This window comes from Scylla paramamosain, chromosome 38 (genome assembly GCF_035594125.1).
Source record: "Scylla paramamosain isolate STU-SP2022 chromosome 38, ASM3559412v1, whole genome shotgun sequence".
Classification (NCBI taxonomy): Eukaryota; Metazoa; Arthropoda; class Malacostraca; order Decapoda; family Portunidae; genus Scylla; species Scylla paramamosain.
Window position 1 is genome coordinate 6,696,439 of NC_087188.1, and position 14,350 is coordinate 6,710,788.

Consider the following 14,350-nt stretch of genomic DNA (forward strand, 5'->3'; position numbering starts at 1 on the left):
TTTCTTAAATGTCAATTACTACTTCCTAGTGTAGTACGTGTATTCCTGTTGTGGCACTCGGCGCGGCGAGAGTCACTCGGCCCACAACACTGACAGCTAGGGTGTGTGTTATCGTCTGATGTTTCCTCTTGTTGTTGATGTACACCTCACGGTCTGGTATTAAGTGCAGAGTAACCACACTGCCTTGAATCCAGACAGTCTGCTTTCCGAGTGTTACTGTTTTTTTGTCTCACGTGACGCGGAGGTCACCAGGTGTGCTGTCACTAGTGGCATTGTTAACTGCTTGCCTGCCCGCTCACTGCTTCCCTGTGTGACGTCTGTTGATCCCCGTGACAGTGACGCACTCTTCCACCAGTAGATTTCCTGCTGCCTTCACCTTGTTGTGCTCACCTGGCAGGCCACACCCCAGCAGGACAGTAGTGGTGGCAGTGATACAGCACCAGTAGTCCTAGTAATACAACACTAGTCCACCTACCAGGTTTATTCGCCAGGTTAGCTCCCCTAAGTAAGGTAATGGCATGTGGGTCAAGGGCTGGATCAGGAAGGGGAGACAACATCAGCGGCCACTTTTCAAATTATTATTATTACTATTATTATTATTATTATTATTATTATTATTATTATTATTATTATTATCATCATCATTATTATTATTGCTATTATTATTATTACTATTATTATTATTATTATTATTATTATTATTATTATTATTATTATTATTATTATTATTATTATTATTATTTGCTTACTACCATCAACATAACAACATGGATAATTTTGAAATAACACCAACGTTTTTATCAAAGAGCTAGATTGGGTTAAGTTAGTTAGGTGAGGTCTCAATTAATTAATTTTTTTACGTTGATCACAATTTGAAAAATATCGTAATGTTGCCTAAAAATTAATATTCGCCGCCTCTTACTCAATAGGCTATGTTTATTTCATTGATTCTCAACAGCATTACTAGCTGATAGCACATGCAAGATTTAGGTTACAATTTGGCTTAGATGACTTAGCAGTATAGAAGGATGACAGACCAAAGTTGACAAGTGATTACAGATATCTGACAGGTAATTCACATCATTCCCTTAACCCTTTCACTGTGATACGAAACAATTAACAGCACCAGAAGTAATGCATGAAATCTTTATAAGCATCTTCAAGAAAGGAAGGGATGAAAAGAATAGATTTTGCAATTTCTACCCACTTTAAAGATTGGAGATGGCTGTAGAACAAATAAAGATGTCTCAGAGTGATTATTAATTAAGGAAAGATGTACCAAATAGTCAAAGGGTTAATTAGTCTTCATTATTTACCTCCATGAATCAAGAGTCAGCCCGCATTGCACTTTTAATTAGAAGATGTGTTTCATCATGCTCTTCTAATGGTGTCATGTGCCTGTGTGTTGCAGGAGCCAACACATCCACCAGCACCACCACCACCATGGCCTCCCTGCCTCCCTGCCCTGCCTCCCTCAAGCAGTTGCAGCACTACCTCAAGCTGGCCTCCGACTATGATAAGAGGGAGCCAGTTGTGTCTTACTGGGGTGAGTGGTGGTGACTGTTGCCATGACTGCACTGGCTATTAACCTGTATTCAGAAATGCTGTGTTCTCTCACCATGACAACAAAAAAGAAAAACAAAGTGTATTACAACTATTTTCAAAGGTTATAGAGATGATTAGCTGGGTTTTCACAAGTGTTTCTCCAGTTAATAAAGCAGAAACAAAGTATTTGAAATAAGCTACATTACAAAGCCCATATTCAGGAACAATTTGCTCTCTCACCATGAATATTTTCAAAGGCCACAGATGATAAGCCAGGTTCTCACAAGTGTTTCTTTTGTAAATAATGTAGAAATCTTATTACTTTCACTCTGTCACCAGAACCATAAAAACTCCCTTAAAAAACCGTGTCACTTCAACAAGAGCCTTTTGAAAGTAGTGGAGGTTTGGCATGGAGTGTTTCAGAATAAGGTGCTTTGTGTCAGAAATCTCCTCTTTCCCACTTAACAAGACTTTCATTCCTTTGCAAGACACTGTCATCCCACTTGACAAGTCTTTCATGTCTACATCTACCCTACTCCTATACACCTCCCTCTGATCTCCCTTTCCCCTTTAAGTATAAATGCATAAAAGGCAATATTATTTAATACGTTGTATCATGTACTCACACCACACGGCCATCTTCCAGCCCGCCTGTACACTCTGCAGACAGCCCTCAAGATTGACCGCAAGTCCCCTGAGGCCCGTGCCCTCCTCACTGGCCTCATGGACTACCTAGAGAACTTCAAAAAGGTGAGGTTTGGCTTGACCTCCGCATTATGTCTCATCTGTCTCGAGTGCACCTATCACTGCATCAATTTTTTTTAACATTTCAACACCATACATTATGCAGAAAGAGAGAGAGAGAGAAAGATGTAACCATAAAGCAGCTCGCACACTGATGAAACCAGTTGCTTATGATGCTGCAAGCAGTTGCATTGTGACTGACACATTGTTTTTAGAGCCCCTCACATTGAGGCATCTGAAACTGCAGTTGCATACAACTGATCACTGTGCAGCTGCCTTTGCTAGTCGTGTGGTGACTAGTTGCATTGTGAACTCGCTGAGGAGACGGTGTTCTGTGCCTCTGAGCACTAGGCCATGGCTGCTGCTGCAGTGGTGAGTGATGAGAAAGCCAGGAACATTAAATTTGTACAAGAAATAGAAAATATCAGTGCATTTACAGCTACACTTTGAATTAATACTCCAGGGTCCACATCCAGCTCTTGAGCAGCAACAAAATTTTTATAAAACATGGATTGTTAGAATAGCAGGTTCACCAGAAAAGACAGGCACCTCTAACGTGGATGAACCCATGATTTTTTCTTTTCTTCTGCTTATGCACCAAAGCATGTCCTTCTCATCTGATGACGTTGTTGAAAGTAAAAAAAAATCACTTTGGTGTGAGGACCTCAAGGTGACCGATCATATGCGACCAGTTGTGTGCGATTGGATTTGTGCAACTGGTTGTATCGGTGTGCAAGCTTTGCCAGAAATACACACACACACACACACACACACACACACACACACACACACACACACACACACACACACACACACACACACACACACACACACACACACACACACACACACACACACACACACACACACACACACACACACACACACACACACTAAACATTATAAACTTGAGTCACTCCTGCAAAATACAAATAAGTAAACACACACACATCATAACAGACCACCACCACCTCCACCTCCACCTCCACCTTCAATCCACCTTCACCACCACTCCCACCACCACTACTACTACTACTACAACCACACCCTCTCATCGCCAGGAACACAAGGACAACGAGGCTGTCTCAAATGACATGGTGGCCCAGGCCTTCGTGGAGGAGGTGGCTCACAAGCTCTTCACGTGGGCGGACACGGAGGACCGAGCTGCCAGATTCAATAAGTATGTGGTGTGGACTTGTACACCTCTTTTGCTATTGATGTTGCTTTTTTTTTCTTCTCCTCCTTCTTCTGTTTCATCTTTTACTACTGTTTCTTTGTTTTGATGTTTATGTCTCCTCCTCCTCCTCTTCCTCCTTTTCTTCTTTTTACTGGTTCAGTCCTCTGTTTTCCCTGTTAGATCACATTTTTATCTCATACTTCCCCATGCTAGACATGATTTAATTTCTGTTCAATATATATACAGTGGAACCTAAGTAACCAAATGCCTCCCTTTTCTAACAAATCAGTTTTTTAACAAAATTTTGAACTCATAATTGGTTCAGTTGCCATGCCATATTTCAGTTCTCAAATGAAGTTACTTGATTTTAGATATGAAAAGACAAAGCAAAGGCCACCATTTATTACTAATTTATAGTTTCTGTAAGTATTTCCTTGGTGTTTATGTATTTGGAAGAGACACAGTGGTTAAGACAGTAATTCAATTTTTGAAATAAGTTAAATGTGATCCTGTTGAAGAGCCTCAATGTAAACAAACAGTTTTCAGCTAACTCAGGAGTAATCCTGAGCTACCTGTGGCTCTCTCAATGACCCACAACACCATCACTCATGCACAACTGCATTTTCCCAGCAGCAAGAAGTCTAAGTGTTATGATCACCTTCATTTTGGGTTGCTCCTCTCTGTGTCATTTTGTAAGGCTTCCCTCACTTGATTGGTGACGAAAAAAATACCTGCATGGTCTAAACAATATCTTTTGATGTATTCTGTATCACTAAGTTCATTCAGTATATCCTTTGTGGATAAATAATTTCTGAGCTGGAGATGTTGTGGAGCAGCTTTGCAGGTGGGAGCATCTGTCATAAGCCGCTAAGATGAGGTGGATGGGTGTCTGGGAATGGATTAATCCATTTTATGTTAATTCCTATGGAGAAAATAGTTTCAGTTTCTGAACATTTCATATTTCAGACGGCATTCAGGAGTGAATTAAGTTCAAGAACTGAGATTTCATTCTTATATTGGTCACTGGGACATATGATCTTACTTCCTGCTGTCTTGGTGCAAACAAGCCAGGTGATGATAAAGGTGATGACATCAATGTGATTATTAAGGAATCTGGTCCCTCCCTCACTCAGGAATGTTGTGAAAGTCTTCTACACAGTGGGGCTGCTGTTTGACGTGTGTGACGTGTTTGGCGATGTGTCCGAGGAGGTGGTGAAGCAGCGCAAGTATGCCAAGTGGAAGGCAACCTACATCCACAACTGCCTCAAGAATGGGGAGACACCCATCCCAGGCCCCATGGGTGGAGGTGAGGCTTATCTGCCTCTCTGTTCTAGTGATTCTCATCATGCCTCAACTCTCAGTGGATGTTGTTTTTATGAATTTGTTGGCTTTCAGTGGCCTTTATTATGTTCATGGCATTGCATCAGTTAATTTATTGATTCTTTGGTCATTTTTTCTCACCACCCACAAGAATCCCAAAATAATTAACTAAAAATATTAATAAATGAATTAGATAATGTCATGGTCATGACCCCAGTTATCTTTCCAAGAAAGAGGACGTTACACTGATCCTGGGAAGTTTTAAAAGTCTGGATTTTTAAAGGCTTCGAGTGCCTACCCGACCCATCCGAAATCGCCAGAATTACACCCTCTCACTGTACCCTGACCTTGACACAGCACATCAGGAATCACCTCAAATACCAGATCAATGTTGGGGGGTAGAAAACACAATCATTCTATCTCATAAACAGATACATTACTACTAATGATAACTCTCAAACAAAATGAGGTAGTATACGTTAACATATGATGTTGCCATGATTTCACACAATGCCAGAACCTGTTTACACCTCCACAGGCCACTGAAATATTTTCCCCAGCCGCAGGAATTTACCCAGATGCCATCACTTTGTCCTCAAACAATAATTCCCATATTCCACCTCTTCAAACCTCACAAGATATCACCATCATCACCAAAGATCACCTATAACACCATAACACCATCCCAAATCACCAATTCACCACAACACCAGTTCCAAGGTCATGACCACAGCCTCCCAGGACATCACCATAGATTCCACTCACATAATGGCTGCCTCTCTGCCCCATACACTCCCTTCAAACCAGCGTCACCGCCACAGTTCACCAATCAAATTTCAGTGGACAAGAGCTCTTGTTACCACAAAAAACTCACTGGATATCCTGGATGTCAAAGTTATACCACTACATCACTAATACCTCCACATACACACCATCACCATTCCATCTCAGAATTGTTCCTGAGAGACACCTCCCTTCTGTTCTTCCTCAAGGCCTATGGCGCTCTGCTTTCCCCTCTCTGGAATGCGGTGTTGCCCACTCAAGCTCCCCTCATTTCAACACATTTCTACCTTAAATACACTTCTTCCTTTACACATACAAACATATAGAGAACTTAAGTTATGAAGAGAATAATACCACATGATATAAAATGAGTAAACAGGCCTTATACTAACTTATACTAGAATAAGGATGATGTCCAAAAGGCAGGTAAACAGAACACGGGGGACACTAAGAAAACATGTTCCTTTTCAAGGTAAACTCAGCCAATAACATGACAATAATATACACATATTTATACTAGGCCAAGACTTCCACTTGATGTCTCACAAGTATGGAGTTATAAGTTGTCTCCCTCTGCCCCTTGTAGTCACTTTTTATGATGCACAGAGAGTTTGGTGGCACTACTCTTTTATCCTGACTGCAGAGTGAATAGCCAGGCTCTTCTGCTCTCACATGAGGAATTCAAGAGTAAAAATGGTAAAGAAGAGTTATAAATCTAAGTTTGATTCTAACGTACAAACACTCTCTAAGACATGTAAATCATTCAGTCACTCTTCATCAGTAATTCAGCCTCACATCCGGAGCTGATGCCTCTTTCCCTGCAGAGGACGAGGGTCTGGGGGAGGAGGCTGAGGGTGGTGAGGAAGGAGCAGTGGGTGGCGGGGCATCCCTGGGGTGGTCACAGCCACAGCCACACCCGGGCCTTCCCTCCGTCCCAGATGACAGCAGTCTCCCCTCTGTGCCAGGAGCAGGTGACCTTCCCTCTGTGTCTTCATCCTCCCCCCCACCAGCAGCACCCAGGTCACATCCCCCGCCCCAGCAGGTAATGCCAAGTTTACTAGTACATGTTGAATTTTTGGATATGGAAAGAATCATCATCTGTATCTCATTTAACGTCATTATTTTCTTTACAGCGTTGGACATGATATTGGGTTGCAGAGAATGTCAAGTGTGTTTTCTTTACAGGAGGAGGCAGTAGACACCTGCCGAAATGATAATTACTCCCAGTGAGGTCTAGAGCACTGTTCAGGGGGTGCTGTGAACTTATCATTAAACCCAGCTGTGACCTCACTGAACATTTACCTTTGTGTCTCACAACACAAGGGGGCAGTCACAGCCTGCCCTATAAAGACAACTCTCTTCCTCCACACAAAACTACAAGCACCTAATAACACACACACCCTTCTCTCAAAAATTTCAAAATCATCATGGCGACTCCTACACCAGCCTCGGAGTCCCCATCTGGGGAGGGGACCATAAATGTCCCCAGGTTGGACTACCTCTGTCAACAACCCTAAGTGTCTTGACACCCCCCTCAACTTTTTCTTCATTAACTTCTGCAACATTCGTGGTCTAAGATCTAATTTTCAATCTGTAAAACACCACCTCTCCTCTTCTAAACCTCATCTTTTTTTCCTCACTGAAACTCAGGTGTCTGAGGCAACTGACAGTAGCCCCTTTTCTGTTCCCTCCTACTTTTTCTATCCTCATTTTCAATCCAAAGCTGGATGTTGCGTTTATGTGCGCAATGACTTAACCTGCTCTCGTGCCCACACTCTTGAATCTTCCGAGTTTTCCACCATCTGGCTACGACTGCAGAGTCACTCTCAGACTAAATTTATCTGTGCTGTATACCTCTCACCTAACTTCTCTGACTATAAGAAATTCTTTGACTACTTAACTTTCAAAGTGGAGCACATTCTGACCCTCTTCCCTTTTGCAGAGATCTCCATTCTTGGAGACTTTAATGTTCACCACCAGCTTTGGCTTTCCTCTCCCCTCACTGACCATCTTGGTGAACTAGCCTTCAACTTTGCTATCCTCCACGACCTAGAGCAATTGCTGCAACACCTTGTATTCCTGACCATCTTGGAGATACACCCAACATTCTTGACCTTTTCCTGACCTCTAATCCTTCTGCTTATGCTGTCACCCTTTCTTCTCCATTGGGCTCCTCCGATCACAATCTCATATCTGTATCTTGTCCTATTGCTCCAATCCCTCCTCAGGATCCCCCTAAGCGAAGGTGCCTCTGGCATTTTGCCTCTGCTAGGTGGGGGGACCTGAGGAGGTATTTTACCGATTTTCCTTGGAATGACTACTGCTTCCGTGTTAGAGACCTGTTTTTGTGTGCTGAGTGCATAACAGAGGTGATAGTGTCTGGTATGGAGGCGTACATTCCTCACTCTTTTTCTCAACCTAAACTTTCCAAACTTTGGTTTAACACAGCTTGTTCTCGTGCTATACATGATAGAGAGGTGGCCCATAAAAGGTACTTCAGCCTTCCATCACCAAAATCTCAAACACTTTATATTTCTGCCCGGAACCATGCCAAGTCTGTTCTCCAACTAGCCAAAAACTCCTTCATTAACCGAAAGTGTCAAAACCTTTCAAGATCTAACTCCCCTCATGACTTCTGGCATCTAGCCAAAAATATCTCCAATAACTTTGCTTCTTCTTCTTCTTTCCCTCCTTTATTTCAACCAGATGGCACCACTGCTATCACATTTATTTCTAAAGCTGAACTCTGCTCAAACCTTTGCTAAAAACTCTACCATGGATGATTCAGGGCTTCTCCTTCCCTCTCCTCCACCCTCTGACTACTTCATGCTACCTATTAAAATTCTTCACAATGATGTTTTCCATACCCTTGCTGGCCTAAACCCTCAGAAGGCTTATGGACCTGATGGGGTCCCTCCTATTGTTCTCTGAAACTGTGCCTCCATGCTTGCACCTTGCCTAGTCAAACTCTTTCAGCTCTGTCTGTCAACATCTACCTTTCCTTCTTGCTGGAAGTTTGCCTACATTCACCCTGTTCCTAAAAAGGGTGACTGTTCTAATCCCTCAAAGTACCATCCTATTGCTTTAATTTCCTACCTATCTAAAGTTTTTGAATCTATCCTCAACAGGAAGATTCTTAAACATCTATCACTTCACAACCTTCTATCTGATCGCCAGTATGGGTTCCATCAAGGCCACTCTACTGGTGATCTTCTGGCTTTCCTTACTAAGTCTTGGTCATCCTCTTTTAGAGATTTTGGTGAAACTTTTGCTGTTGCCTTGGACATATCAAAAGCTTTTGATAGAGTCTGGCACAAAGCTTTGATTTCCAAACTAACCTCCTACGGCTTCTATCCTTCTCTCTGTGACTTCATATCAAGTTTCCTTTCTGACCGTTCTATTGCTGCTGTGGTAGACGGTCACTGTTCTTCTCCTAAATCTATTAACAGTGGTGTTCCTCAGGGTTCTGTCCTGTCACCTACTCTCTTCTTATTATTCATGAATGATCTTTTAAACCAAATTTCTTGTCCTATCCACTCCTACGCTGATGATACCACCCTGCACTTTTCCACGTCTTTTCGTAGATGTCCAACCCTTCAGGAGGTAAACATTTCACGCAGGGAAGCCACAGAACGCTTGACTTCTGATCTTTCTAAGATTTCTGATTGGGGCAGAGCAAACTTGGTATTGTTCAATGCCTCAAAAACTCAATTCCTCCATCTATTAACTCGACACAACCTTCCAGACAACTATCCCCTCTTCTTCAATGACACTCAGCTGTCGCCCTCTTCTACACTGAACATCCTTGGTCTCTCCTTTACTTAAAATCTGAGCTGGAGACTTCACATCTCATCTCTAGCTAAAACAGCTTCTGTGAAGTTAGGCATTCTGAGACATCTCCACCAGTTTTTCTCACTCCCCCAGCTGCTAACTCTGTACAAGGGCCTTATCTGTCCATGTATGGAGTATGTTTCACATGTCTGGGGGGATTCCACTCATACTGCTCTTCTAGACAGGGTAGAATCAAAAGCTTTTCATCTCATCAACTCCTCTCCTCTAACTGACTGTCTTCAGCCTCTCTCTCACCGCGGCAGTGTTGCAACTCTTGCTGTCTTCTACCACTATTTTCATGCTAACTGCTCTTCTGATCTTGCTAACTGCTTGCCTCCCCTTCTCCCGCGGCCTCGCTGCACAAGACTTTCTTCTTTCTCTCACCTCTATTCTGTCCACCTCTCTAATGCAAGAGTTAACCAGTATTCTCAATCATTCATCCCTTTCTCTGGTAAACTCTGGAACTCCCTGCCTGCTTCTGTATTTCCACCTTCCTATGACTTGAATTCCTTCAAGAGGGAGGTTTCAAGACATTTATCCATTAATTTTTGACTACTGCTTTGATCTTATGGGACTGGCATTTCAGTGGGTAGTATTTTTTATTGGATTTTTGTTGCCCTTGGCCAGTGTCCATCCTACATAAAAAATAAGTAAATAAATAAATATTTAGTGACAGAGGCAAAGTTATGATGAGAAAGAGAGGGAGAAATTAAATCAGATAGACTAGTCTAGTATCAAAATATTAATATCACTTTCATTCACATCATTAATTCCAGTTATTTACACTGTGAACAAAGAATAACTGTACATACCACCATCATTGAACCTCAAAATACCTCTTGAATCTTGCCTCAGTACCCACCATGTCCTGCCAGTAATGCTTATCACCATCACTACCACCACACCCTCACTGCCCCTGACCACATCCCTTATTACTCCTGTCATACAATGGTGTGTATTCATAAACATCCTCCAGTATAGGCTGTAGTGCAAATTTTTGGTATTTTCAAGCTAGTTTACATTATACTGGTGATAATAACACTCTGTATTATTGGGAGAAAACACCATGAGGACTTGAGGAATCATCTCTGGCTTTTCAAAATAATCGTTCTTGGAAGCTAAAGTGTTTAAGAATACAGGCCTTTACCTCATTGTCTTTGAGTGTCCTTGAGAATCCTTATGATATCCTACTCCTGACTGTTGTATCTCACTGTTCCAGCCTGCTGCCCTTGACCCTACTGTGGCCCCAGCACAGCCTGTACCCACCGCCTCCTTCCAGATGCTAGAAGCCACTGGTGAGTGTGTTTAGAAATGCCTTTCATTGCTTTTTGTGTGAAGTCTTCCCACTCCTCTAAGCATGTTGTAATATCTTTGTTATGGTAGTTTATTAAGAACTTTTCTTGTATTGTTTTCATCTGTCTCCTGTTTGTTGTTTTCTTGTATTTTATCCATATTTTCTTTTATCATTTTTTTTTTCTTGGTCCTTTTTTTTCTTACTCTTATCTATTGTCTTCCATCGTAACCATATTCATCTTTAACATATTTATTGCTTTTTTTTTATCTCATATTTGCCTGTCTCTTCTCTTGTGCTTTATTCATATCCATTATCTTCTCTTGTGTTGCTTTCCTTTATCTATTTATTTGTCATTCTCCTACATCTTGTCCATATTTATTTGTATCCTGTTATATTACTTTCTTATATTTCCTGTTTATCTTTCTTTTGCATTTAGCAATATTCATTTTTACTGTGCTATCTTTTATCAGTTGTATGTCCATCACTCTTCCCTTGCATCCTGTATATCACCTTTTTCTCCTGAATATAATTTTCCATCTTATCCATATTTGTCTTCAAACTTTTTCTATTAGTAGGACATCATATTGACAAGGGGCTCTTAGCTCCCTTGCTCCATCCCTTTCGTTGCCTCTTATGACATGTAGGAAATACAGTGGCAGTATTCTTAGCCCCTGTCACAGAGCAGAGAAGCCCTTTCCACCAGAAACCAACAGGGCTAAGAGTGTGGATGATGTGTGTGTGCAGTGCTTTGTCTGGGCCACCATGTGTGGGATTGCCAGCCTGGTATATAGATAGATGGATAGATCTTCATACTGTTATTTCACAGGTGGGTCTGTGCCTCTTACCCCTGACATGGTGACAAAGGCTCAGAAATACTGCAAGTGGGCGGTGTCTGCACTCGATTATGACGACTCCCAGACTGCCATCTTCAACCTGCAGAAGGCCCTAACCCTCCTCTCCACCGGACGTGACAGCTGAGCCCTTGTAGGTCCCCATCAGCCTCCGCTTTCTTCCTTAATGTGTCAGGAGGGAATCATAAGGCCAGGTTCTACTGTTCGCCGATATTATTAAGTCTTAGATTTCTCGTCTCAAGTTAGAAAGAATAAATGCTATTTTCATTAGTTAGAACTGATTGAGATTGATTTATACGATTTGTTTCTGGGTTTTAATAGTCTCTGAATGTTAAGCTGTGTTGTTTTAAGATTTTACCACTTTATTTTTGTGTTTATATTCATTTTGCATAAATGTTTACATCCAAGGTACTTGTCCCCTCATTAATACAGTAGAATGCATCAGCCATCATCTTCTGCCTCTTTCACTCATTGTTTGAAATATAAACACTCATTTCCATAGCTATATTTTGTATGACTTCCTGGGAGCCGGCAGGAACAACCGTTGTGCACTGCCTCGTGTTACCGCAGGTAGGTAAGGTTGGTGTTGTGCCTTGATTCTTTGTGTTATCGTTAGCAGGTATAGTAAAATGTCCAGCAAGTGATGCATTTCACTGCTGTTTGTAACACTCATGCTGACCCTTGATGCCTTCCACCACTCAAGGTGACCCATGTTTGGAGTATAGACAGTAAGCTCATGTAACTGTAGACTGGGTGTCTGGAGTCTTTAAGTTGCTGGGCAAAGGAAGCAAAAAAATTTTTTTAAGGAGTGCCATTAGCTAATGTAATGTGACAGTGACCAAGTGGGTGAGTGTGATGATCAGGAATGTTGGAGAATATTTCTTGAGTGTGAGGGCTTGTAATCACAGGATGCTTATTTTTGCTTTATCCTGTGGGTAAGTGTTGCCATGCACAAAGCAGTATCAACAGATTAATATTACCAGAGGGAACCTGCTACATCCAATATAAGATTATGCATGTGTTGGTTGGGTGAATTTACCAAACCTTTGTGTTCAGATGTTGAGGCAGACACATTCTTTCACCAGTGCAATGCAAGTAAGTATTTTTTCTCCAAGGGATAATCTGACAAATGCACCACCATGGCCATGTATCCATCTGTTGTATTAAGACAGCATTGTTGTCATATGTTGAGTTACATTGTGCCAGCAAGTCAGCAGTGGAATTCAAGATGTCTGCCTTGAAACATTAACAAGTAAATTAGGAAGTCCTTCATTGCACATGGACAAGTGCTGCTCTTCATGTTCTAAAGAGTAACACCTGTGCAAGGGACTCTTCTGGGCCACCAAACATTAGTACATGTTAAAATTTATTTATTTCAAAGGAGTAAGTGCTGACAGTAGTAGGTGGAGAAGGGAATGATGTAGAAAGGTAGCTTAAATTATACAAAACAATTCCATTGTTTCACAAGAACTTACGGGCAATATAAAGAGACTATTTATGCTTTAATGATTAGACTTAAGTTATAAATATAAATAAACTTTGAATATGTGCAATTACTGTTTCAAATCAACACATTTAGTCTTCTCAGAATTTCAGAGATCACTGATAAACAATTTTGATAAGTGTGAAATATTTACACAATTCTACATTAACACTCACTATCTTTGGTGAACAGCTGGAATGAATGAAACAACCATGAGATGACACAACCAACCAACTTTACAGAGAAAATAAATAGACTAATCATACAATCCAGTCTCCATTTTAGCCTGAGGAATGAAGGGAGGTAGAGTGTACAGAGCAAGCAGGTTCAGGCTTCAGCCGCTTCACTCTCTGTGATTGGTCAATCTTTGTACTACTATCTGTGATCTAATTAGAATCTCCTGCTTCTATATCTTCCTAAGAATCAAACTGCTCCCCTAGTGTTATGAAGGCATTGCCCAAAAATGCTACAAATTAATGTAGGCCAAGATGTGGAGGAGCTGGAGATGATCAAGATTGGCTCAGGAAACTCTGGGTACTAGTTACTGAAGAAGTCACAAGCATTACTACTGAGTGTTAGTTGGCTGTGTACTGTCCTATGAAAGAAAGCAAAACAAAGCAAAGATATCATCCTCAAAAGCAAGCTGCCTAAGTAATCTTTATCTGAATCCACTCATTATCTGGTGCACCGTTGGCAATCTGATAGTAGTTGCAGCCGCCATGTCTGCTGTGTGAGTGACCTAAAATATCTCAACTTTTCTGCTTTAATATAAATGTTAGGAAAATGAGACTTTTTTCTTCCTCAAGAGTAAAAAATTATGTAGGCAGTTTGTTTATGGTGACACAAAGACGTGTGCTTCATTAGTAACAGAAGCAAAGTACTACAAAATTCATAAAAGTATTAACTCCTTCAGATCTCTCAAGTGACTTTTCTTTACATCAAGTGTACTAACATAACATGGGACCAAAAACAGTGACTAAAATGTAATATCAGCCCAATGGAAGCTGTAGTAAGGTGCAAAAATATGAAGAATGCATCTTTGAGCCATTACAAATAGATATAAATATGAATATATGTACAGTCGTCCATCCCACCACCAGTGCCTCGTGAGTTCCTGGATAGTGCCCTTTTTCTTGGCATTGCTCAGGAGGGCACCATGAGGGCTCCACTTGCCCGGAACACCTCCACCCCCTTGTGTAGAGTGCACACCCGTGGGAACTCCTGCACCAGGATGGCCTCAGCAAACTGGGGAATAAGAGTGTGTTCAGAAAAACTGTGTAAACACTTGTGATAAGGATCAGTTACTTACATCAACTGAAAGC

The 14,350-nt window shown here is 41.4% G+C and overlaps 2 protein-coding genes across 7 annotated transcripts in view; one reads left to right on the plus strand and one right to left on the minus strand.

Annotated features, from left to right (window-relative positions):
* Positions 1 to 13,098, plus strand: LOC135091641 (vacuolar protein sorting-associated protein VTA1 homolog). Of its 4 annotated transcripts, none has more exons than XM_063989430.1 (8): positions 1 to 101; positions 1,412 to 1,546; positions 2,192 to 2,295; positions 3,351 to 3,469; positions 4,600 to 4,772; positions 6,394 to 6,611; positions 10,620 to 10,695; positions 11,521 to 13,098. In XM_063989430.1, the coding sequence occupies exons 2-8, from the start codon at positions 1,444 to 1,446 to the stop codon at positions 11,670 to 11,672; spliced, it is 945 nt and encodes a 314-aa protein (XP_063845500.1). In that variant the 5' UTR covers positions 1 to 101; positions 1,412 to 1,443; the 3' UTR covers positions 11,673 to 13,098. The 4 variants fall into 4 exon arrangements, with proteins under 4 accessions (XP_063845500.1, XP_063845501.1, XP_063845503.1 ...); XM_063989431.1 differs by having other exon boundaries at positions 89 to 491; XM_063989433.1 differs by having other exon boundaries at positions 91 to 510.
* Positions 12,899 to 14,350, minus strand: part of LOC135091640 (TBC domain-containing protein kinase-like protein) — a 19,837-nt gene continuing 18,385 nt past the window's right edge. For all 3 annotated transcript variants that reach the window (XM_063989425.1, XM_063989427.1, XM_063989428.1), the window contains exon 19: positions 12,899 to 14,273. In XM_063989425.1, coding sequence (XP_063845495.1) covers positions 14,172 to 14,273 — 102 coding nt within the window. In that variant the 3' untranslated portion in view covers positions 12,899 to 14,171. The remainder of the gene's footprint in view (positions 14,274 to 14,350) is intronic.

Bases quoted from the DNA above. Each gene is read 5' to 3' on its own strand.
- LOC135091641 (XM_063989430.1), top strand. From the start codon at position 1,444: ATGGCCTCCCTGCCTCCCTGCCCTGCCTCCCTCAAGCAGTTGCAGCAC. The intron at 1,547-2,191 runs GTGAGTGGTGGT...GCCATCTTCCAG, and splicing joins GCCAGTTGTGTCTTACTGGG to CCCGCCTGTACACTCTGCAG. The intron at 6,612-10,619 runs GTAATGCCAAGT...TCACTGTTCCAG, and splicing joins CACATCCCCCGCCCCAGCAG to CCTGCTGCCCTTGACCCTAC.